The sequence below is a fragment of the Enhydra lutris genome, unplaced genomic scaffold, assembly GCF_002288905.1.
Source record: "Enhydra lutris kenyoni isolate GAN:26980312 unplaced genomic scaffold, ASM228890v2 scaffoldscaffold1, whole genome shotgun sequence".
Taxonomy (NCBI): domain Eukaryota; kingdom Metazoa; phylum Chordata; class Mammalia; order Carnivora; family Mustelidae; genus Enhydra; species Enhydra lutris.
Window position 1 is genome coordinate 95,903,077 of NW_019154085.1, and position 25,741 is coordinate 95,928,817.

The 25,741-nt window shown below is 36.5% G+C and overlaps 1 protein-coding gene across 3 annotated transcripts in view; it reads left to right on the forward strand.

The window, feature by feature from the left end:
* LOC111141001 (zinc finger RANBP2-type containing 3) overlaps window positions 1–25,741 on the forward strand; it is a 321,399-nt gene that overhangs the window by 230,327 nt on the left and 65,331 nt on the right. For all 3 annotated transcript variants that reach the window (XM_022493314.1, XM_022493323.1, XM_022493331.1), the window contains exons 9-12: window positions 17,178–17,297; window positions 19,734–19,853; window positions 23,304–23,483; window positions 24,450–24,602. In XM_022493314.1, coding sequence (XP_022349022.1) covers window positions 17,178–17,297; window positions 19,734–19,853; window positions 23,304–23,483; window positions 24,450–24,602 — 573 coding nt within the window. The remainder of the gene's footprint in view (window positions 1–17,177; window positions 17,298–19,733; window positions 19,854–23,303; window positions 23,484–24,449; window positions 24,603–25,741) is intronic.

A 25,741-nucleotide genomic window follows, 5' to 3' on the forward strand; every position in this document is an offset into this window, starting at 1 on the left:
TTGGTTGTAGAGACCAAAGATGTCCCCTGCCCCCTACCAAGAACTTAGCACTGAGAAATCACCCAGTTATGTCTACCCCTGGAGGAGAGAAACACCTGTGTATAGTGCAGGCATACAGGAACTACTGGAAGCTGAGAATGCAGTAGAAAAACACATGACATACATTATCACAAGGTAGAAGCATCCTGTTGCTGGGGGAGTTCAAAGTTTTCAGTGTACTAAGAGTAAATGTAACAAAAAGAGAGTCTAAATACAAGGGAACCTAAATAAAACTCAGTACTGACTAGATTCTCTCCTACCCACACTCACCCTGATCCCCCCCCCAAAAAAATATCTGAGTGTATAAATACCAATTATTTCAGACTGTCCTGTTCTCCTACACATAATTTCTAGCACATACTAGAAATTATGAAATAAACAAAAAAGCAACTTTAAGAAACTAATATATTCTCAAAAGATAAAGCAATCAATAAAACCAAATTGATAAATGACCTAGACTGTAGAACTATTAGACAAGGGCTTTTAGGAAGCTATGAATAATGTTATGTGATCTAGTAACAAAGATAAACAATATGCATGAAAAGGTGGGAATTTCAGAAGAAATATGAGTATTTTAAAGACAGTAAAATGGAAATGCTAGAAATAAAAAAAAACAGAATCCAAAAAAATTATTTCAATCAGCTTATAAGCCAATAGAGAAGATAAAATGTAATCATAAAAAATTTAAATGTCCTGGATATTTATCCTAGAGAAATGAAAACTTAGGTTTACACAGACTCCTTTATGGAAATTTATTATAATTATTTATAATTGCCATATGTTCTTAAATTGTAGTATATGCATACAATAGAATACTAAATTAAAAAGAATGAACTATTTATAAACCCAATAAATTGGAGGAATCTAAAGGCATTATTCTGATTGAAAGAAGCCATTCTTAAGAAGTTTTCATATATCATGACACCATATTTATAACATTTTCAAAACAATGGAATTTTAGTGGTAGAAAATATTATTATACAAATGTCACTTTCCTGGTCACGATATAATACAGGAAATTATCCTTAGGGAAGCTATGTTAAGGTTATGCATGAACTCTATTATTTTTGCAACCTCTGGTATATCTAAAATAATAAATAAAAAGTTTTAAAATGTACATATAGGGGACACAATATAGTAACCCAATGCAGAAAACATTCTACATTAATCCAGAAGAATGCAGAATAGAAAGGAAAGGAACAAAGAACAGATGGGTCAATCAGAGGACAACAAGATATTAAGTTTTAAGCTAGTTCAATCAATAATTACATTAAATGTAAATGATCTAAACCCACCAAGTAGATGTTAGGAAGTTATCATATTGCATAAATCATATGATATCTGCAAAAAGTTCTTTTTAAGTATGAAGGCTGAAAGTTGAAAGTAAATGGATGAACAAAGATAAAGCATGCAAACAATAATCAAATGAAAGCTGAAGTAGAACTGTAATATCAGATAATGTAGATTATTACCATGATTATAGGAATTTTATAGATCTCTCGTGTGACAGCATAGGTTGTTCCTGACTTTGCTTCCCCTCATAAGAACAATAACTAACAACTATTCAGGAAGAAGATACTCCTAGGAGAATCATAGAACACAGGGGTGAAATTGAGACACATCCCTGTATCCTAAAGACCAAGACAGACAACATTACTAGGATAAGAGTAGTGGCTACATGTTGACCTCATTGCCATGCCCCCAGGCCAGTGTAGCACCACTCAGGGAGATCCCACCCTAAGCCTCTGGCTCTTCCAGCAGGAAAAGAAAATCCATGGGGAAACACTAGCACCACCATCCCACCCCACCCTGCCCCACCACCCCGGATTGTGGGTTGCTTTGCCAGAGCCACTACTCTGATCTTTACCCATGGGGATTGCAGGAGAGTTTGTGAGGCTCAACCACTGGGAAACTGACAGTGACAGAAAGCAAAAAGGCTCTTGCAATAACCAGCACTTAACTCTTGGCAGACCAAGTTTGCACCTGCAGCACCCACATTATTGTCATGGGGTGACTTTGCTCGAGTACAGAACCACATTGGTAGCATACTCTGACCAGGGAGCTTGGCAGGGTGCAGATCTGCTTGATTCAGAGCCTCATATGAGGGTTTTTGCCAGCCCCATAGCTCAGTTTCCCCATGCCCAGGCAAGGAAGTGAGTCATAGTCCCATTTGCTGTAGAGAATGTGTTCTGGCCACATTTGACCAGAGGAACTGGTGAAAACATCTGGAAGCAATGCAGCACAGCATTTCTCAAGCCAAAAGACAAATGAGCCAAGCTGATTGTCCCCAGAGCAAAGCCAGTTCTAGGCATGAAGTTTCCTGTGCTAAACACAGGCAGGGGTCTTAATTCATATCCCAGGCTCACAGTAGTTCCCAAACCCTCCCAGAGAAACTTTCTGGGAAATTGAGAGTTGCCTGGAACAGCCCCACTCCTTCCAGATGAGTCAAGGGTGAGACTTAACTACCCCTACCCACTCTGATTCCTGGCCTCATCTGACCACAAGGACTGGCGAGAACACCTGGAAGCTATGTAGCCCTGAAGCACCCTAGCCAAGGGTAGGGAAAGTAGAGTTGACAGTTTGCAGGGCAAAGCCAGGGACCTGTTCAGCCAGCAAATTTGGGGCACAGGTCAATTTGAGTTTAAGATAACAAAGAGCTTTACTACCATTATAGCTGCTTCTCCCCTTGCACTCAGGCAGGGAAACTAATTTGTAGCCCCACCCATTACAGAATATAGCCTCCAGCCTACCGGACCAGGAAACCTTACAAGAACATACAGTATCTGCACAGCCCATCCAACAACCCTGCTTACAGTCGGGTTCAATCAGAGAAGACAGCCTATGGCTTTCCTCATCTCCACAGTAAAACTGATGGCCTCACCTGACTAGTATATACTCTTGCCTGATTTGGGTCCCCAGTGAGACTTTGAGTCCCATCCTTCTGCCTTGCAGGGCAAGGAAATTAATTCATAACCCCATCTGTTACTGAACCAAACCTGATCGTCTAGTCAGCCTGACCAGAGAATCCAGACAACTGTGGAGCCCATTCGAGCCTCACTTGGGTAGAGAATCAAGCCAGCAGTCCAGTCCACCTATTCTCAGCCAGTAGCACACTCCCTTATCCTCAACCTCAGAGCTCAAACAGTTTCCTTGCCACATTCATTTATGATAAAACCTCTCAGCATACTAGGAATAGAAAGGGACTTAATCATCCAAAGAAAAGGCGTTTATGAAAAACTTAATTAACATTATACTCTGTGCTCAAAGATGGAAGGCTGTTCCCTTAAAATCAGGAACAATACAAGAGTCTGTTCTCACCACTTCTATTCAACACTATTAGGTTCAACATTGTTCTTATAACTGTGTAATATGGCTAGAAAAACAAATATGATGTACACAGATTGAAAAGGAATAAGTACAGTTGTCTGTATTTAGAGACAACATGATTGTCCACATGGAAAATCCAGGAACACTTCAAGCCACTAGAATTAAGTGAATTTATCAAGGTCTCAAGATTCATGTTCAATATACAAAAATCATTTCTAGTTCTATATACTAACAACAAAAAATTGGAAATTGAAATTTAAAAAATACAATTTACAATACATCAATAAGCATGACCTTCTTTGGGATAAATTCAACAAAGTGTATGCACCGAAAACTACAAAACATCATCCTAGAGAATATAAAGCAAACTTAAATAAATGACAAGATAGATCATGTTCATGAATTGGAAGATTTAGTGTTGTTAAGATGCCATGTGTTTGTAAATTTTCAATGCAATGCTAATCAAAATCTGTGGACTTTGGTAGAAATTAACCAACAAGCTGACAGTAAAATTCATGAAGCAGCACGAAGGACTTATAGCCAAATTAATCTTGAACAAAGTTGAAAGATTCACACTGAACGATATAAGTACTTCCTATAAAGTTACACTAATTAAGACTTTGTGATATTGGCATAAGGATAGCCATTTAGATTAGTGAACCAGAGAAGAGAGTCCGGAAATAGACCTATCAATTGATGTTAGGGAAGGGGATGAGAAAACTCAATGGGGAAATCATAGTCTTTTCAAAGAATAATATTTGGACAATTTGGATAGCCGTGGGAGGAGGAGGGAAGGTCTTGGACCATTATTTTGCCCCATTCGTAAAAATTAACTTGAAGTGGGTTGTAGACTTAAATGTAAGAACTGATTTATATAGGGTGCCTGGGTGGCTCAGAAGGTTAAGTGTCTGCCTTTAGCCCATGTCATGATCCCAGGGTCCTGGCATCAGGTTCCCTGCTTCACCCTCTCCCTCTGCCTCTTCCCCCACTCATGCTCCTTCTCTCTCTGTCTCTCTCTTCTTCAAATAAAGGAGTAAATAAAACCTTTTTTAAAAATTGATCCATAAAACTATTTTTTAAAGATTTTTTTCTATTTCTTTTTTAAAGTAAACTATATGCCCAACATGGAGCTCTAACTTATGACCACAAGATCAAGAGTCACATGTTCTACTAACTGAGCCATCCAGGCACTGGCTAATTTTCAAATTTTTAATAGTATACATAAATAAAAATATTGCCAACCTTTGGGTAGACATTTTTTTAGATAGGATGAAAAAAACACTTTAAAGGGGAAAAATGGTACTGAAAACGTTAAAACTTATGGTGTTTTTTAAAAGGTATGGTATACACAACACATTGTTTTGAAAATGAAAATGTAAACCACAGATTGGAAGAAAATATTTGCAATACATTTCTCCCTGCTCCATTTTCCCATGTTAAAATTTTTGGTTTGATCAGTGCTCATTGTTTACAATATAATGACTTTGTTAAACATTTCACAGTTGTGCTATAATTACATTTCTTTTATTTGACAACTGTTGTTTTTCCTAGATTTAATAGCTGGGGTTTTGTTTGTTTGTTTGCTTGCTTGCTTAACTTAGCTTTCTTAGTACTTAATACTTATTGAGTACAGAACCTTGCTTAAGGAAAAAGAGTATATTATGAGAGCCTTTTAGATAATTTCTTGTCGGTGATGAGAAACCCTAGTTGGATGTCAGAGAAATGTCAATCGTCAACAAATTTGGCACCAAATTCCTAGGATCCTTGAAAGAAAAGAAAGGCGATGAAACGTTGTATGTCTCGAAATTGGAACATGAGCCCAAAGATTAATGACAGCAGAAGACCAATTCTTGCTACCCCAATTCCTATTTTAGTCATTTTTCATTCCCTTCCTAATAGAACCTCTGTTTTCAACCACCTAATGTAAGCTGGAACTGTATATTTCTATTTCTGGGCTGCAGCAAGAAATCATTAGTTCATGATTCCAACTTCATTCCAAGTTGGAATTCTTAATACATTTTCCTCAGAAACATTAGTGATAATATCCCATAGTCCAGTTCTATTGTAACTGTAGATTACATAATTTATCTACATTATAGATGAAATAGACTCTGGAGGAAGTAGCTAGTTATAGACTGCATGTAATATTGCTTCTATGAGAAAATGTGTTTCAGAGTACTCCCAAACCAATTTATAAATGAACTTTTGAAATAACACAGTTAATAAATTGGCTACTATGTTGTTTGCATAGTAGCCTTGAGACTTCCTTTCTTTGGTTATGTATCTTCTTTACTTATTCAACAGATACTTATTGAGTGCCTTTTGTTTAGCAAGGATCATGCTTGGTGATAGGAAGGCATGGTGAACAAGGTACAGTGTTTCCCTCTCAAGGAACTTGTGGTTGTGATCCATTGGAGAGGACAGTAAAATAAATGTTCAAATACAGCACAGTATATTTAGTATTTAAATTAAAAATAGGATGTTGTAGGAGTACTTGGGAGAAGACACTTAGCCTAGTCTTGGAAGCTCAGGAAAGACATTCCAAGGAATGAACAAGGAAGATTTAGCCAACTAGAGTGGAGAGGAGTGAAAAGGGGAGGGCATGGTGTTGATGGAGTATTTGCCAAGACAGATGAATACTTTCTACACACTCAAAAAGATTAACCAGAAATGGCATACTTAGTATATCAAAAATAGGTCATCATAGCTAAAGCATAAAGTGTCAGGGAGGAATTTTGGGACAAGGCTAGAGATCACAGAGAGCAGTAACCCTATCTTAAAAGGTCACATTTCATAGTTTATAATTTATCCTCAGGGTTATGAGCAGTTAGGTATAGTGAAATAGAGTAAAATGATTGGATTTGTGTGCTGGGAAAAGAACTGTAGCTATGTGGAGAATGACTGGAAGGAGTAAGCCTGTAGGCAGGGAATCCAGTTGAGTAGCCACATTGGTAGTCCAGGCTAACAGTGGTGACACTAAACCAAGGAGCTGAAGGTAAAATTATCAGTGTTTCCAGTAAAAAGTCAACTAGTGAAAGATCCCAGATAATTAGAATTACTTTTCTTCTTCTTTATTGTTATTTTTATTCCTTTGTAATATTTGTTGAGGTACAATGGATGAAAATAACAAATTCTTTAGATTTAGGATCAGCATAGTACTCTTCTTGGGAAAAAAGATGTAAGTGGTATGGTTTCGCCAACCCTCAGTTATTTTCTGGTACACTGCAACACCTAATTTTTAGAGAAAACCATTTTAAGAGAAATGTCAGTGCCTTTTTGTGAAAATGATTAAAGTAGCCCATAATTTTAAATTTCCTGTCACTTTGGGGATGACAGCATTCTTTAATGCCTTAAAAACTTTTTAGAAGGCAAACTGCTCTAAACACATTTCCATTACGCACAGGGTGCATTTCCTCTTTGCTGTCTTGCCTCAGCAGCTTGACACCGGTAGAATCCTATTTATAATATGCAGTGATGTATAATGAGGCCACTGCAATATTCCTTGCTGCAGAGGGATTGGGATGTTGTCAGACTGAATGGTACCTTGTCCTGTGCTGGTTCTTTTGTATAGCAAAGGGGCTCTGACTCTAAACCACATTCTGCCTCCTGTTCATTGATAAGGAGATGGTCACTAAAAGTAAAGTACAAATAAAACAATAAGACTATCATTTTAGATGAAGAGAGAGATAGTATGTTAGCTATAAGGCAGTGTAGGGTGAAGGAAGGATTTAATAAAGATGGAGCAATATCCATTTGAGAAGGAAGAGTGGTGTAAGGTTTTTGAGGTAACAGGAATGGTTCAGTTTGGAATCACAGATGGAGAGATTTGCCTTAGAGAAAAGAAGAAATACTTCTCATGTTATAAAAGGAAAGGAAATGGGAATGAGTGAAAGTAACAAAAGGTAAAAATTTTCGTGTGATGAATTATCTTTTCTCTGGGGCAATGGGACATTTGAAGGCCAAAAGGCATGGGTTCTGATTTTGAAGAGAATAGTAAAGGTTGAAGTTGTTTTTATAGTTTGCTGGGGAAATACAGCAATAATAAGAGCTAACACTTTTATTTTTTGTATTTTTTTTTAAGGATTTTATTTATTTGTTTGACAGAGAGAGAGATCACAAGTAGGCAGTGAGGCAAGCAGAGAGGGGAAGCAGGCTCCCCGTCAAGCAGAGAGCCCAATGTGGGACTCGATCCCAGGACCCTGAGATCATGACCTGAGCCAAAGGCAGAGGCTTAACCCACTGAGCCACCCAGGCATCCCAAGCTAACACTTTTTTTTTTTTTTTTGACAGACAGAGATCACAAGTAGGCAGAGAGGCAGACAGAGAGAGAGGGGGAAGCAGGCTCCCCGCTGAGCAGAGAGCCCGATGGGGGGCTCGATTCCAGGACCCTGGGAGCATGACGTGAGCCGAAGGCAGAGGCTTTAACCCACTGAGCCACCCAGGTGCCCCCCAAGCTAACACTTTTAAAGTGCATACCATGGGCCAAGCACTACTCCTTGACTATTTTATGCACTAAGTCATTTAACTCTCACTACCAGTCCATGAGGAGTTAGGTACCTTTTCCCCCTTTTTTAGATGGAGAAACTAAAGCACAGTTTAAGTGACTTGCTCAAGAGCTCAGGTTGTAAATGATAGGAGGCCAGATCTGAACCCATACAGTCTGGCTCCAGAGTACATACACTTGACCATCTCTGCAGTAGGATAGCTGAATAAATTTAATATTTGTTGGTGGCCATGGGTTTAAGGTGGTATCTTTTTCCTATTAGTGATTTTTAAGCATCCCTGTACGAGTATGGAGAATATTTAGAATTTAAAATTCTATGTATTCTAGATATATATGGGTGGTTCAGTTGGTTAAAATCATATATATTCTGTGTTAAAATTTTTAACATCCAAATAAGGTTTATTCATGCTTATGCTGTGGTAGTACAAATTTGATTACTTTATTGACAGGACCAGTAGACAGAGTTGAGAAAGAAATTGAAAATGTTTTGAAAATTGAATTTAATTTTAAAAGAATTGGATTAGCTGTGTTGATCAATGACTTTTATGATCAAACTTCCATGAAATCAACTTTCATGAAAACAACTTTTTAAAAGTCTGTAATACTATTATTAACTTTACTTCCTAACTTTTAATTGTTTAATGTTTAATTGTGGGTAAACCCAGTAAAATTGTCACCAGGTAGGCCCTAAGACCTGATCATTGCTGATCATTACTGCTAACATGCTTACACCCACCAACCTTTATCCCACATTTTTCCTTAAGCTCTTTTTTTCCAGCTTATCTCTTAACTAAGGCAAAAGACCCAATGGGCATAACATTTGGTGGTGGAAACCAAAACTACCCCTCAAGCAATAATGCCTGCCCAGACTCCTAGGTGGACCATGGAGTGATCCATGAAATGATCAATAGTTATTACCTTTATGTCTTTATAATACTAAAATTTCTGTCCAAGGAGGAGGGCAAACCTCATTTACATAATATACAATGTATATATAGGCATATTTCCTTAAGGCGCATGCATGACCTTACACTTACATCTACATGTAATGACAAGGCTCCCCTTTCTAAATAATCATCCTAACCCTAAATAAAAGGAACTAATTCACCCTTGCTCTGGGAGTCTTGGCTTTGTAAGTTATTCCCTGTGATTTCCTTCCTTTGTGTGACAAGTCCACCTGGTATAGTTTCTGTCTGTGACTCACCAACGAGCAGAGTCATACAGTTCAGTTACAAAATATGTCCTTTATGGGAATCTTAGGTAGATGATAGATAGATAGACAGACAGGAACAAAGAATGAATTAGGTAGAATGATTATTATATTTTGTTCCAAAAAGTTTTATGGAAGGTTTAAGATCCCAGTTTGTTTTGTAAATTGTACTGGTTTAAGTATTAAATTAGGGTTGCCCTCTTTTCTGGTGCTGTAGCCCATCTGATTTACTGTGAAATGGGCTGCTTGTAAAACTCAGTGTTAAAAGATTAGATGTATTAGAAGTGCTAGATTTTCTATCTACAGATAATTTATAAGGGAATAAAAGTTGTAAAATCACTATATGGAAATCTGTTGCACTTCTATACACTAATAATGAAACAGCAGAAAGTGAAATTTTAAAAAATCTTATTTATAATTGCACCAAAACAATAAAATATCTAGGAATAAATGTAATCAAAGAGGTAAGACTTATATTCTGAAAACTGTTAAACACTGATTAAAAAGATTCAAGACGATGCAAAGAAATGGACATTCCATACTCATGGGTTGGAAGAACAAATATTGTTAAAATGTCTAACTACCCAAAGGAATCCACAGATTTAATGCAATCCCTATCAAAATACCAACAGTATTTTGCACAGAGCTAGAACAAACAGTCCTAAAATTTGTATGGAACCACAGAAGACCTCAAATAGCCAAAGCAAACTGATGGTTACCAGAGAGGAGGTAGGTTGGGGGTATGGGGGATATAGGGAATGGGGATTAAGAGTGCACTTACCATGATGAAAACAAAAATTTAATGAAATGAGGAAAGAAAAGAAACATCCCTAGAAATAAAGTAATACTTCCAGTAGTTCACCTAAACCTTCTTTGGAAGTAAAACTATTAATTTCTGTGGAAAAATTTTGGTGTGGGGCTGAGTGAAAATGTCCAACATACTGTCATCATAGTATGGGACTACCATTCTTCCTCTGAAGGCTGTCTCCTCCTGGATTTGAAAATATTTACTACTAGATTTGAAAATATTTTTTCAGACTGACAAAATGGTTTCTAAATGAAGAGCCATGGGCAAGGGTTAGCAGAAGATAGATTTTTAGCCTTTCTTTTGTGAGGGTGGGTGGGAGGTGAATAAACAACGCATATTCTCTTTTACTTTTATACTTTCCTTTCCTCTTATAAGATCATTTTAAAGGATAAAAGATAAGTCACAGATAAATTAGTAAGAAACAATGTAAGGTGAACGAGATAAATGCATTAAAAACAAGAGAAGCAGAGAAGGTACTGATTGGAGAATGGCCAAATAAAATGTGATCTATCCATACAGTGGATTATTATTTGTCAATAAAATGAAATTAAATGCTGATACATACTACAACATGGATTGAAAACATTTAAGATTACAGTATATTAATCATTTTACATGAAATGTCCAAAGGTGTCCAATTCATAAGGACAGAAAGTCAATTAGTGTTTGTCTCAAGCTAGGGTATGATGGCTGAGAGGTGAAGCGTTTCTTCTTAGGATAATGAAACTATTCTAAAACTGTGGTGATGAATACACCACTCTGTGAATACTCTAAAAGCCACTGAACTGTATACTGTAAATGGGTGAATTTAATGGTATATGAATTATATCCCAATAAAGGTGTTGTGTTTTGGGAGTTTTTGTTTCTGTAAAGAACCCAGCTTCTTCTGGCTTCTGCTTTGGCTATGGTAGTTTGCTGCTTGTCCTTACTGGTTTCAGTAGTACCCCGAGATGGCTGCTGCAATTCCTTATATCAAGTACAAACCATAATATCCAAAGCAAGAAAAAGCCTTCTTAAGGGTCCCTTTGTCAGTGAGGATATTTTTGGAAGATCCCTACAGACTTCTTCCATTTATTTATTAGTCAAAAATCACTTAGAGGGAGAATAGAAGTACTAGGCTTGTTGATTAAGAAGGTTTTGGTCCAGAAGACGTTTTCTTAAAGCATATGGCCACCCCATATGTAAATAAAACTGCATTTGCTCTGGAGCCTAAAGACTTCAGAATTTAAGAAGGAGCTTATTTTGTGCTCACACTCCCTCAATTGGAATTCATAGCAGCTACACAAAACAATAGTTCTGTTCCTTATTAAAATGGTATGGAAGACTTCATTTAAGATCCTTGCAAAGGAATCAACTCTTTTTTACAGTTGTGGAAAGGTCAACTCTGAATACAACAAGAACCAGTGGGGATTTATAGCCACTGAGCTGGATAGGGGAGGGGGTCAATGAATGTAAAATTACTAAGAGGAGACATTAAGAGCAGGGGGATTCTTGCTCAAGGTAGACCAAGGACTTAGACATCTTAAGTGGGGGATGAGAAACTTTATCAGATATCAAAGATTGATCAGGTAGCAAGGGTAGGGGCTTTCTTAACAAACTGACTCATCAGGATTCTTGCTGAGATGGGGCTGTGTAGGCCTGGCCAGAATAGGCTGAGGCCTAGTCAAGAGGGCCTGGGGAAACCCAACTAAAGTTCGGTCAAAAAGAGACTCTGTGTCATACTGCACATTTGATGTTTTTTTCTTTCTTTATTTCTCCCTTTTATCTTTTGAGTAAAAGCTGACAATTTAATATCAAGTAAGTTTCATCAGGTCTTAAGGCAGTTTAGGTTTTTCTCTAACTACTTTTATTTCAAAAAGTACGATGTACACCTGTTCAATAAAAAAGAAATTTAGGAAATAAATTTAGCACATATTCTCCTCATTTCTGCATTTCTTTAAATGAGATGTAGTGTGTAGCATTTGTTATGTAATTTAGAGCTTGGACTAACAGTTTTAGTAAGATAAGATTGTGAACACAAACATTTTTTCAACTTCTACAAAACCTGTTCTGGCATAACCAAAATGCCAGTCAGGACCTGCCATTCCACATAATTTGTATTTGAGATAGTTTGAAAGCAAATCCTGCTCAACTTAAAATATGACAATGCAATGACAGTTTTTTTTTTTAATTTAATTTTATTTTTTTCAGTGTTGCACAATTCATTGTTTATGCACCACACCCAGTGCTCCATGCAATATGTGCCGTCCTTAATACCCATCGCCAGGCTCATCCAACTCCCCATCCCCGTCCCCTCCGAAGCCCTCAGTTTGTTTCTCAGAGTCCACAGTCTCATGGTTTGTCTCCCCCTCCGATTTCCCCCAACTCACTTCTCTTCTCCATCTCCCAATGTCCTCCATGTTATTCCTTATTCTCCACAAGTAAGTGAAACCATATGATAATTGACTCTCTCTGCTTGACTTATTTCACTCAGCATAATCTCTTCCCAGTCCAGTCCATAATGATACAAAAGTTGGGTTGGAGGCATAATACTCCATTGTATATATGAACCATAACTTCTTTATCCATTCGTCTGTTGAAGGGCATCTTGGTTCTTTCCACAGTTTGGCGACTGTGGCCACTGCTGCTATGAACATTGGGGTACAGATGGCCCTTCTTTTCACTACATCTGTATCTTTGGGGTAAATACTCAGTAGTGCAATTGCAGGGTCATTGGGAAGCTCTATTTTTAATTTCTTAAGGAATCTCCACACTGTTTTCCAAAGTGGCTGCACCAACTTGCATTCCCACCAACAGTGTAAGAGGGTTCTCCTTTCTCCACATCCTCTCCAACACTTGTTGTTTACTGTCTTGTTGATTTTGGCCATTCTAACTGGTGTAAGGTGGTATCTCAGTGTGGTTTTGATTTTAATCTCCCTGATGGGTAATGATGATGAACATTTTTTTATGTGTCTGTTAGCCATTTATATGTATATCTTCTTTGGACAAGTGTCTGTTCATTTCTTCTGCCCATTTTTTGACATGATTATCTGTCTTGAGTTTGAGGAGTTCTTTATAGATCTTGGATATCAGCCCTTTTTCTGTAGTGACATTTTTAATTAGAATAAAATCAGAACAATCCCTTGTATAGTACATTTTACGATGTACTCCTTTGCAGTCCCATATTAAGAACCTAAAAAAAAATACTAGAGTTTATTTGTTACATAGACATTTTGGTTCTCTTTCTTGTAGGAAGCAAGGTCTCAGTGATGAAGTTACCAGGCTAGTCCCATGAGACTGTTTAGCCCATTATATAATTGAACTTTGTAATGTTTATATTAACCGTAAGCCTTTCTAAACCAGTGATTAGAAGAGTGGGGAACAGGAAGCTTGGGCTTTGACATCAGCAGCTTTCTATTGTAATGAGGAAGGGGTGATAGCAGTGGAGGGGACTCTGGCAGAAATAGTTTTCTTCAGTCAGGGAATGCATCTGAGACTGGGGGTACAGTGGTTGTATAATTTTAAGTCTGCAATGGGTGGTAAATGGATGTACCTTAAAAATACTCCAACTTGACATGTGCTTTTTGAAAGACTTATCACAGTAAATACAGCACTTTAGTCAAACAAGCAGTTTATTAAAGTGGTTCAGTTCCCATAGCAACGTATCTGGAATTTATAGCTCCTTATTTTGAGAGGACTTCATTTCACTCTCTGAGGCACTGAAATCCAAGGCTAAAGTTCTTAATGGCCTCCAGTCTCATTGGATGATGAATTTCTATTGTTTGGAAAATTTGTACATATAAAATATAACTTGCAAAATCAGTTCTGTGACTTCTTGGTGATATGTATTAATTTTAAATAGGTATTTTTCCATTTGGAAATGCCCCTCTTTAAATTTTTTTTATTACCAAAACTACATATGATCATAGTTTAATGAGGAAAACAGCTATTTCAAAAAAATAAGTCTTCTAAAGTTATTCCCCCGAGGCACCCATTTTCTGTTCTTTTAGCTGTTTTGTTTTGTTTTTCCAGTATTTACTTCAAATCCCTCAGCAACATGTTTATATTGCTTCTTGGTTTGTATTACTGCTTGCTTTGTAATTTTAGCTGTCATCAAATATTTGAGTCTCCACATATTCGAAAATGGCTTTATTCTACTTTTATAATTGATTTTTAATTTGGCTGGGTATAAATTTTTAGAAATAATTTTCTCTCAGAATTACTAGTACTGATGTTGAGAAATTCAGTGCACTTCAAAGCTTATATTCTATTTTAATTCTTTTCCTCCACTCCCTGGAAACTTATAGAATTATTTCTTTGTCCCCAGTGTTCTAAAATTTCATGATGATGGACCTTGCACTAGGTCCATTTTCATCCATTGTGAAGGATCCTCAGAGGACCTATTCCATTTTCCATTTTGGAAACTTATGCCCTTAAGTTCTGTAAAACTTTTATTATTTCTCTGATTATTTTCTTGCCTCTGTTTTCTCTTCATCTACTTCCTGGAAGATTTTTGCAACCTCACAACCAGTGAATTTTTAATTTCTGCTATTATACTTTTAATTTCCAAGAGTACTTCCCTTCCTTTCTCCCTTAATCATTCCTTTTTTGGAGCAAGCATCCTGTTGTTTTATAAATGTAATATCTACGGGACGCCTGGGTGGCTCAGTTGGTTAAGCAGCTGCCTTCGGCTCAGGTCATGATCCCAGCGTCCTGGGATCGAGTCCCACATCGGGCTCCTTGTTCTGTGGGGAGCCTGCTTCTCCCTCTGCCTCTGCCTGCCACTCTGTCTGCCTGTGCTCTCTCTCTCTCTTTCTGACAAATAAATTTAAAATAAATAAATAAATAAATAAATAAATAAATAAATGTAATATCTTCTGGTTATGCTGACAGGAAACTCGGTACATGGGTATGGCTTAGAGACTATGGCATTCAGTAAAGGGCAATCTGGCTGGATGTCTTATGAAGGAACCCCTCTATCAGAATCCTTAGTCTTTTCTCCGTGTCTTGTCTGATTCTCTAGAAAACAATCATTTTATATGATTCTGCTCTCCTGTGTAGAAGGCATAAGCTTCTTTATCTTTTGGGGGACATGGGAGAATAAGAAGACTGAGGGAGAAGGCAGATGTCAGCATTTATTATGTTATTTTTATTTAATCCCTACGATACTGTAGAATAATCTACCATCACTGTGGGATTCCTTTATCCAGATACCTTCTCTTTTACCCTCTACAGAAAATAAATCTCTACCTTCTGCCAGAGTAGGTTGGAGAAGTACTCTATCATCTGGAATGGGTACAGAGAGAATATAGACCAGTGTTGCACATAATCAACTACTTAAATATTCTTTGACCAATCTTCCTGTTGTAGCCACACCCCCAACCTCTCACTTCCCCTGGAACAATTTCCTAAGCCTTTTTTACATTACCATATTCTAACCCACATGCTTCTCAACTTTCCATATTGCTACCTTAGGAGCTGTCAGGTTGGCTAATAATTACCAAACAAATTTTTAGTTTCCAGAGTTTTCTTTCTGTTTCTTTTTGAAGATTTATTTATTTGAGAGAGAGAGAACACACATGCACAAGTTGGGGGGGTAGAATAGTGGGAAAGAATCCTAAGCAGATTTCTCGCTGAGAATAGAATCCTACGCGAATCTCGATCTCACGATCTGAAATCAAGAGTCACTGCTTAACTGACTGAGCCACCCAGGCACCCCTGATTTCCAAAGTTAACCCTTTCCGATTTTGTCTGTACACCTTGCTATACAGCTTTGAGGGGGAGTCTAGGTCAAATGTGTTCAGCCTGCTTTCTTTTCCCTAAATTTCTAAATAATTAATTTTTAACAGTTAAGAGACTATATTCATGTTTTAGATTTAATTGATGCTCTAAATTTAATTCCTATTTAATTCATCTCATATTCTCATTCTTAATAGGTAACTTGTCCTCAAGTTAACTAAGAAAAGTCTTTTTAATCTGAGCTTTCTTGATTTTCTACTTTCTACCTCACAAGTTTCTTCATTTGTCCCCCTGTGCTCTCAGACCTCCCTCTGTTCTCTTCATTCTATCACTCCAACCTCTTCTACAACCTTCTTGTCCTGGAGACAAGCTAAATCCCTTTATTTTCCATTTCTCTTTGCCTGTCTACACCTTAAATGGCCTGTTCTTAAACCTATCAAAGTTTCCTAGTTAAGAAAATGAATGAATCAACTTTCCTTAACCCTTAAGCTCCAGTCCCAGCTTTCTTATTTTTTAGTTTTTAGTTAGGTAACCCTATTCCACTTAGTCTTTTATATGAGCTTTTTTGAAAATTACTTTCTAAACAAAACCACCAACCCCTTTTTGGCCACATCCTAATTGACTATTTTCCATCAAAACTTGTTCTTCTCTTTCTTGTCTTGTTCTTGTTTTACTTCTCAGAATTGTTGGTTTTTTCCCCTCTCGTGTGTCCTTTTTCCCTTTTTCCCTTAGATGTGGGCCTCTCTTTTCTTAGGTTACCTAGAGAACAAAGCAGTTGAAAGTTCATAGAAATTTTTGACTTTTGAAGGTTTTTTTGCTTTGTTAAAATAAGGTGATGTGATTTTTTTAATTTTTATTTTTTAATTTATTTTTTCTCACCATAGCACATACCTTCCCCAATGTCTATCACCCAGCCACCCCTCTAGTTCCATTCACGTCATTGCAAATGGCAAGATTTCATTTTTTGATGGCTGCATAATATTCCATCATATATATATATATATATATATATATATATATATACCACATCTTCTTTATCTATTCATCTGTTGTTGGACATCTAGGTTCTTTCCATACTTTGGCTATTGTGGACATTGCTGCTATAAACATTCGGGTGCATGTGCCCCTTTGGAAGTGATGTGATTTTTTAAAAATTATTTTTATTAACATATAATGCATTCTTTGCCCCAGGGGTATAGGTCTGTGAATCATCAGGCTTACACATTTCACAGCACTCACCATATCACATACCTTCCCCAATGTCCATAACCCAACCACCATCTCCCTACCACTGCCCCCAGCAACCCTCAGTTTGTTTTGTGAGATTAAGGGTTTCTGATGGTTTGTCTCCCTCATGATCCCTTTTTTTTTTTTTTTTTCATTTTTTCCTTCCCTATCCCCAGACCCCCCCGCCCTGCTTCTCAAATTCCTCATATCAGAGAGATCATATGATAATTGTCTTTCTCTGATTGACATATTTCGCTCAGCATAATACCCCCTAGTTCCAAGTGATGTGATTTTTTTAATAAAGATTTATATACCATTAATAAGGTTTAACTTTTAATATTTAGGCAGGTGCTGTAAAGGACTATATTAAGATGATGCTTCAGAATGATTCACTGAAGTTTCTGGTTTTTGCTCATCATTTAAGCATGCTCCAAGCTTGCACAGAAGCAGTCATAGAAAACAAGGTATGTTATCATTTTTATATAAAATACTTTTTAGGATGCAGGTTTTTAATATACTAAACATTAATTGTAGTCTTGTAATTTGAAGGTTCTTTTGGCCTTCTTTAAATGATGATATTTTCATTATGATTAGATTTTTTTTCTTGCTAATTATACTAATATCATATTATTATTATGTTGATGGTAAACTATTAAACTTTTTCTTTTATTCCAGGATTATAATTTTCCACTGAACTAATTATCTGGATTGATTAAAAATATGCTGACTTGATAGGATATATTGTGAATTCCATTATTGTTACCACATATACCATTTGAGACTGGTGTAGACAGTTAAAAATTAAAATTTTTAATTTACCTGCAAGTCAGCCTTAAAATACAGATGATGTCAAGGGGAAACAGAATGAATTTAGCCAATTTTCGTCCAGCTGCAGTCACACCTTTTAAATTTCCAGGGAACATACTCTGTAGAGTATGACTTAGAGTAAGATTTAGTACAGGTGAGTTTGAAACAGATGGGCCAGGTACCCTCTCCAGTAAGCTCCCCTGCTGGCCTTGCTGCATTTTCTTAGGTTCAACTAATTCCCCAGCAGTCTTTTCTATCAGTGACGGCATCTGCCATGTTTTCTTTCAGAGTTTAAATCTGGTATCTCTCTTTATGTGCTGAGGGCTTTTAGAGATGCTCAGAAACAACCAGAAGAAATTTCCTGACAAATCGTGTGAACTTAATATACATGTAGCAGCAGAACCACTTGCCTATGTAGGTAGAGTTTTGGTTTTTTTTTTTTTAAAGATTTTATTTATTTATTTGACAGACAGAGATCACAAGTAGTCAGAGAGGCAGGCAGAGAGAGAGGGGGAAGCAGGCTCCCTGCTGAGCAGAGAGCCTGATGTGGGGCCCGATCCCAGGACCCCAGGATCATGAACTGAGCTGAAGGCAGAGGCTTTAACCCACTGAGCCACCCAGGCGCCCCTAAGCCATGTTTTTTAAAACTTGGTATACATTTTTTGAACATTTGCCAGTATGTTTATTAATACTACCAAAGAAGTAATCCTAGTGTTTCCTTCATAGGAGGATTGATGACAATATAATAAAATGCTATCTGTGAAAATGTGCTCTCACACTGATTATAATATCATATCTTTAAAATGCCTTTTGACAGAAGAGTTAATTAGCCTTTGAAATATTTTTTAATGATTAGGCAATAAAATTAAATTCATAATATTTTCTATTTTGATTCCATTAAGCTTAAAACTAAAATTACTAGGATCTATTCTAAGTATAGCAGTCTATTCTCCCCACTTCTCCTTTACTGATATGTTTAGAATCCTATTTAGTATCACTATCCATTAAAAACAATAGGTACTCATGGGTTGGAGGTGAATCTCGCCCAAAGTCTCCCTAGCCTGGCTATGTGTGTTTTCTTTAGAAAGACTGTTGGAAGATTTTGTAATCTCCCTTATGGGATTTTAATGGATCACTGGTCAATGTATATCTGTTTGTGAAGACATAGAAAGTTAATATGGGGCATTCTATTTAATGATTAACTATTTCCGTATGAAAGTGAGTATTTGTGTGTCTCAACTATATAAGGTTATGTTTTCCATAGAAGTGCATATGTAAATGAGACTATTTGAAATTCACGACTTAATACTGAATTTTAGAAAGTTGAGTAATGAGTGCTTTTTAGCTACTTTAACACACACTGATTGCTCCCTTTTCCTAACCCAAATCATTTCTAGAAGACAGCACTGTTGAGTTTAGCACTTACTGTTTCCCTACTTTTTAAAAATGTGTGTGAGTGTCTTGGTTCCCAAATTCAATAGAGGTGACCGTTTCACGTATCTCTGTTAAGCTTAAGAATGCAAAAAAAAAAAAAAAAAAAAAAAAATTAGTTCAAATGGCATACTAAAAATATATATTTTCCCAGTTAATATTAGGATATTTCAGAAGTAAATGCACTGTTCTTCATGAATCCGTAATAATATGGGTAAAAACCTCTTTCTCTCTTTTCCCCTGTCTGGCTTTATTTTTACTTTGGAATCAATGAACCTGTAACTTTCAAGTTAATTTGATCCATCATTTAAAGTTTGCATGTGAATTCACACAGAATTTTACTAAAGACATTAGCTTAATTCAGTGATGATTTATGGAGCTCCTGTTATATACAAGGCATTGCACTTGGCATTGATGGTGTGAGGATGAATTAGACATCGATCCTACTGTCAAGTATGTGAAAAGATTTAAAAATACGGAATTGTTATAAGAAGATATTAAGAAACTTGATTAAAATTCTTCCTATTTAATATTTACTAACATTTCATCTTATCCCATTTCTATTTTATTATTTGAGCATAAAAATACAGTATAAAACATATTAAATAGGATGGGTGCATAGGGTTTTGTGCTAATTTTGCCATTTCCCTTGTTGATACTAGGCTCGATACATTAGGATAGATGGAAGCGTTCCATCTTCAGAAAGAATACATCTAGTTAATCAGTTTCAAAAGGATCCTGATACTCGTGTGGCTATCCTAAGCATTCAGGCTGCTGGCCAGGTAAGAAATTCCAGGAGGAGATTATGCTAAGTAGAATAAGTCAAGCAGAGATAAGTCAATTATCATATGGTTTCACTTATTTGTGGAATACAAAGAATAGCATGGAGGACATTAGGAGAAGGAAGGGGAAAATGAAGGGGGGGGCATTGGAGGAGGAGATGAACCATGAGAGACTATGGATGCCAAGAAACAAACTGAGGGTTTTAGAGGGGAGGGGGGGGCAGAAGGAGAGGGGTTACTCCAGTGATGGGTATTAAGGAGGCATGTATTGCATGGAGTACTGGGTGTTATACGCAAACAATGGATCATGGAACACAACATCAAAAACTAATGATGTACTGTATGGTGACTAACAAAACATAATAAAAAAAATAATATAATAAAAAAAAAAAAGAGGTCAGTGTCATGAAAAAAAAAATGTCCATGACATTATTGAATCCCTAAACCAGTTGCAGAATAGTACATACACTGTGACCTCATTCCTATATCTTAAAATTCGAAAGAACATAGATGTATATATTTGCTAAAATTCACAAGATGCTAAATTTAAAATTGGTGCCTTCTATTTTATGGAAATTATACCTCATTAAAGTTTATCAAAAGAAAAAAAAAAGAAATTCCAGGCATAAATTTGATAATGTCATTAAGATAATAAAAAGGTCATTAACCATAATTATAACTTTATATCAAGATAAAGGTGTAATAAATATTCTGCTTTGGAGAGATAGAAAGTATAATAGAAGGAGACCTCAACACCTCTGACTCAAATCTTCTTAAATTTTCAAGGAAAGAATTTCCTAGATGAGTATAGTTCATTTAATCCTAATACTTTTCCATTACCTTTCTTCTTTTTTCCTAACTTTGAATTTGCATAGAATTTTCCTTTCTTTTTCAACATTTCCTTGGCAATTTGGCGTCTTGGTTCCATACGGTACTTGGTTCCATTTGGTTCCATACAAATTTTAGGATTGTTTGTTCCAGCAGTATGAAAAGTGCCATTGATATTTTGATCGGAATGGTGTTGAAAGTATAGATTGCTCTGGGCAGCTTTCATTTCTTATAGCACTTATCTTACTTGATTGGTTTCACCAGAGCCTGTGAGGTAAGGTGACCTGAGAGAAAAGAATCTTCTGTCTGAGGACTTTTTATGGAGCATCTCTGGTTTGACCCTTAGGATTGGGTTTGGGTGCAAGTAAATGAAAAACCAAATTAAGAATGACTCAAATACACAAAGTTTAATTCTCTCATGCAGACAGTCCAAGGTTAGCATGGTAGTTCCACAAAGTCCTTAAGGCTTAAGCCTCTCCAGCTTTCTGCTTTACCACTCCTAGCAGCTACCTCTTATTTAAGAGAGCTGCTCTAGTTCTTCCATCATATCTGTGATCCAGGCCCCTGACTGGAGAAAGGCATGCATCATTGCTTCATTTCATTCACCTGCAGTTAGCCCCTTGGTTACAGCTAACTTCAAGGGAAGCTGGAAAAAGTAGCCTTTATTTTGTCTAGTCACACTGAAAATCAGGTGTTACATTACAAAGAAATAAGAACCAAATAGCTATTATGGAAGATAGTGACAGTCTCTGCCACACTATGTAAGGGGGATCCTTCTGGACTTTTTTTCCTGCTAACATTCTATAATATTTTTATGTAAATTCCCAAGCCAGGATATTTAACATAGGGAAAAGTGATTGAACATATTTTCTGTGCATCCAGCTTGATATATAGTAGATCTGTCGACTCTGGAATCTGAACCAGGGCCAAAGATCTGCTTTTAGCCAGGTAATTGATGTCTATAAAATTGTATATAGAGAGAAGGTCCATGAGGATTTGGAAGTTCTAGAACTCACCAGGAGTTCTTACCAAAAGGAGGGTTGTGTCAACACTTCCCTCATGTTGGATTAAATCTCTAGGAGTCTAAGTTTTATATCTGTTAGAATATTCCAGCCAAAGAGAATGTCATCAAAAAGAGCTTAAAATTAGAAATGGAGTACTCATAGCATGGGAGAAGAAAAGTAGAAGGAAGCCAGGCAGGAGGATCTGGGGGTGGCTTGATAAAAGACCTTCTGAAATTAAGATTGTTTAGGACACCCATATTTTATTCAAGGCTGTATTCCTGAGAACCTGGTATAATTCAAAACTCATATACTTGAACACTAGTATGTTCATAGGAATAAAGGAAACTAGAAAGGGCTTTGTTCTTGGGGCACGTGAATCTTCCATTGTAGTTTAGTAGTATGTTAGAGGGATTTGGGTCTTGCCAGCATATTTCCCATTTATTCTTGTATGGTTATATGATACCTCTAACACACTTAAAGGTGTTCTTCCCTCTTTAAATACTATTTGTTATTTTCTAGCATCATCTCTAATGTTTTGTGGTGTTTCCTGTCCTAAATATCAGCACAGTTTAGCTTGATGGTTGTTGGCTTTCCATGTTTTTATAACTTCTAGCTTCTGTTCCAAAGTGATGGGTCTTTAGTGAATTTTTCAACTTGAGAACTCGTGCCACCATTTCATGAATGCTAATGATAATGTTGTTATGTGATATAAAAATATTTTAAGTTAAAGCAATGTAAAAATAACAGCACAGCAGTCACAAAAGTCATTCTCTGATGGAAGTTCCAGGGCATATGAACAGCAGCATGGATTAGATGATTCTTTCAAAGTATGGTAGGTATTTCTTTCAACCACATAACATCACTGACTAATGTGTGACAATAGCTTAAGTATGCTTCATGTTTCACCAGCCTTTCAACTTTAAAATCATGCATTTTTTAAAACACTCTTAATTCGAGGAGATTTGCATTATTTTTCATATAGTGATTATACAAGAAGATCTAGTTAATACTTAATAATGTCACACTATTTCAAACTGATGTAAAATGCAATTGCACAAAAAATCCAATTGTGTTATATATATTGAGATAGAAGCCAGTAAACTTAAGGGTGTTTGAGATGTAACATGAGAAATTTCATGGGAAGAACAGTGTGACTGAAGACATGATTTTCCTGCTTTATAGAACAACACTATGAATTAAATGAATAGAGGAAGTCATTGCTCTCTGCCTAGTTACTATGGATACCATGTGTTAGAAATTATATTCTCATTTATAATGCATTTTATTAGATTTTCCAGTGGTAATGTGAATCCAGTCCTCATCAGAGGATAAAGTGATTTTGTTTATATATATATCCATCAAACTAACTTTTGAAGTATTGAAATACCTTTTAAATGTGTTTTTTGTAGTTCACTGGACATTTGCAGTAAGCAGTCTTCATTTGCCTTTCCTGAATTAAATTTTCTTAATTTGGCTTAAAACGAAAGACTGATTTATTTTTAAGTCCTTTAGCTTTCTCTTGTTCATTTAACATGTTCAGAAAGACTTTATTATATCTGGCTCTGTGTTACATTTTCAGTTTATTTGCATCTCAGTTTCTTCACTTTATTTTGCTTAGGGTTTGACATTTACCGCTGCAACTCATGTTGTATTTGCTGAGTTGTACTGGGACCCTGGACATATAAAACAAGCAGAAGACCGGGCACACCGAATTGGACAGTGCAGTTCTGTGAATATTCACTACCTTGTTGCAAATGGGACTCTAGACACCCTTATGTGGGGAATGTTGAATCGAAAGGTAAAGCTTGAATTCAAACCAGGTTACTTTTTTTTCAAAATTTTTTTATTACTTTTTTAAATTAACATATAATGTATTATTAGCCCCAAGGGGTACAGGTCTATGAATCGTCAGGCTTACACACTTCCAGCACTCACCATAGCACATACCCTCCCCAATGTCCAGGTTACCATTTTATTCATTATGTGGAGCCTACGTAAGTTAAGAGGCTGAGTTGTAGTGTTTTCAGGCAAAGGATATTCAAGTACACTAAGATAGTGATGTTAATAGGAACCAAGGTTAGAGAAGTCTTCAGTTGGTAGTACCTTACGTATCCTCTCCATTAAGGGAGAGATGTACACTTACATGTGTTCTTACTGTCTTCCATGGCCTTCATCTACTATTTTAGAGATCAGAAAAGGATGAGCTAGCAAGGAATAATAATAGTGTCAAACCCCAAGTCCTTTTTGTAAGCTAAGAATAAACCCTTACCAGGAAGGATTGAGTTCCTGGCTAATTTTGAGCAGAGGACAGCCTGTACCTGGACCCCAGCAAGGGTAGGAGGGATGTCACTTGTTCTGTCCACTCAACTGTTTCTTCTCCTCCCCAGCCCAGAGAGGTATTCATAGAAAAGATTTGACTAATTATTAGAGGATTTTTTCAAGCACGGAGTATATATGTATTCAAAATGGCCAATTATGTGGGTTCAGTTTCAAAGTTTATAAATATTAGAATGAAGTTTTTATGAGAAAAGCAAATAGTATAACTTCTCTGGTTAGACATTTTCCTCATTAAGTATGAGAATCATCTACTTGGCAATTTGGTTGTAATTTTGAAAAATTTTATTACTGAAATCCATGATAGGTTGAAACACTTAAGTTTCTTTGGTGAATTGCTTGTGGTTTAAATGCAAAATCAGGTCACTGCTTAGTAAGTATCAGCTGTGAAAGAACTTTTGTAAAATTCATATGCTTCTTCACTTTACAGACACAAGTTACAGGGAGCACATTGAATGGTAGGAAGGAGAAACTTCAGGTTGAGGAAGGTGATAAGGAAAAATGGGACTTCCTGCAGTTTGCTGAAGCTTGGACTCCAAATGAAAGCTTTGAAGAGCTCAAGAATGAAGTTTTGTTCACTCACGTAAGATTATATGACAAATTCCTTTCTTTTTTTAAGTTTTAATGTCCTAAAACTATAACTTTATCATATTTTTTATAGCAAATTTTGATTGTGCTGTTGAAAGGAGGTTCCACGTAAAGCTGGAAAACCTCCTAGAGCCACAAGATGACATTGAAAGGAGGCTGCACCAGTGGCTTGTATCTTCCAACAGTTAAGGCCAATGCTCACTGTTATCCTTAGAAAAGCAGGCTCAATAGAATCCAGCCTTCAGAAGAAGACGTAGGTGGCTATATGTACAATCAAGAGGACAGGGGAGAATGTATAAATTTGCCAAAAGTGGAACACGAGCAGGTCACAGACTCTGTAAAGACATTTGTATTACAATGTCCAAAGTGTATAAGAATTTATACAATGTAATTAATAAAATACAAACAAGGCAACAGAAAAATAGACCAAGAATGTGAGCATTAGAGGACACCTGAATAACCAATAAGCATGGGGAGAAGCTTTGCCTCACCAAAATAAGGCGAACTATAAAGGCACATTTTCCCTTGACAATTACTAAATAATCTGTGTTGTGGTGTTTTGAGATTATGTGGCTGTCCTGTGTCCAAAACCTTTCATCCAGTGGTCTTAGCATTCACTGTGATCTTTGTCTGGGTCATTTTGAAATAGTGGTTTTTCTATTTCTATCTTTGCTTCTATATTTATCTGTTGGCATTTTTCTGTAAAGATGAACTTTATTTTTCTTCATTTAAAAAATATATCACTAGAAAAAAAATATATCACTAGAACTTGGGATAATAGTTCTGTGTTATAATTCTTTACTTTTTTTCTTTGTTTTTCGTAATATCTGGCTTATGAAAGCACCTTTCTTTCTTTTCTTTTTTCTTTTTCCTTTTTTCCCTTTTCTTTTTTTTTTTTAATTTTATTTCTTTTCAGCGTAACAGAATTCATTGTTTTTGCACCACACCCAGTGCTCCATGCAATACGTGCCCTCCTTAATACCCACCACCTGGCTCTCCCAACCTCCCACCCCACCCCCCGCCCCATCAAAACCCTCAGGTTGTTTTTCAGAGTCCATAGTCTCTCATGGTTCACCTCCCCTTCCAATTTCCCTCAACTCCCTTCTCCTCTCCATCTCCCTATGTCCTCCATGT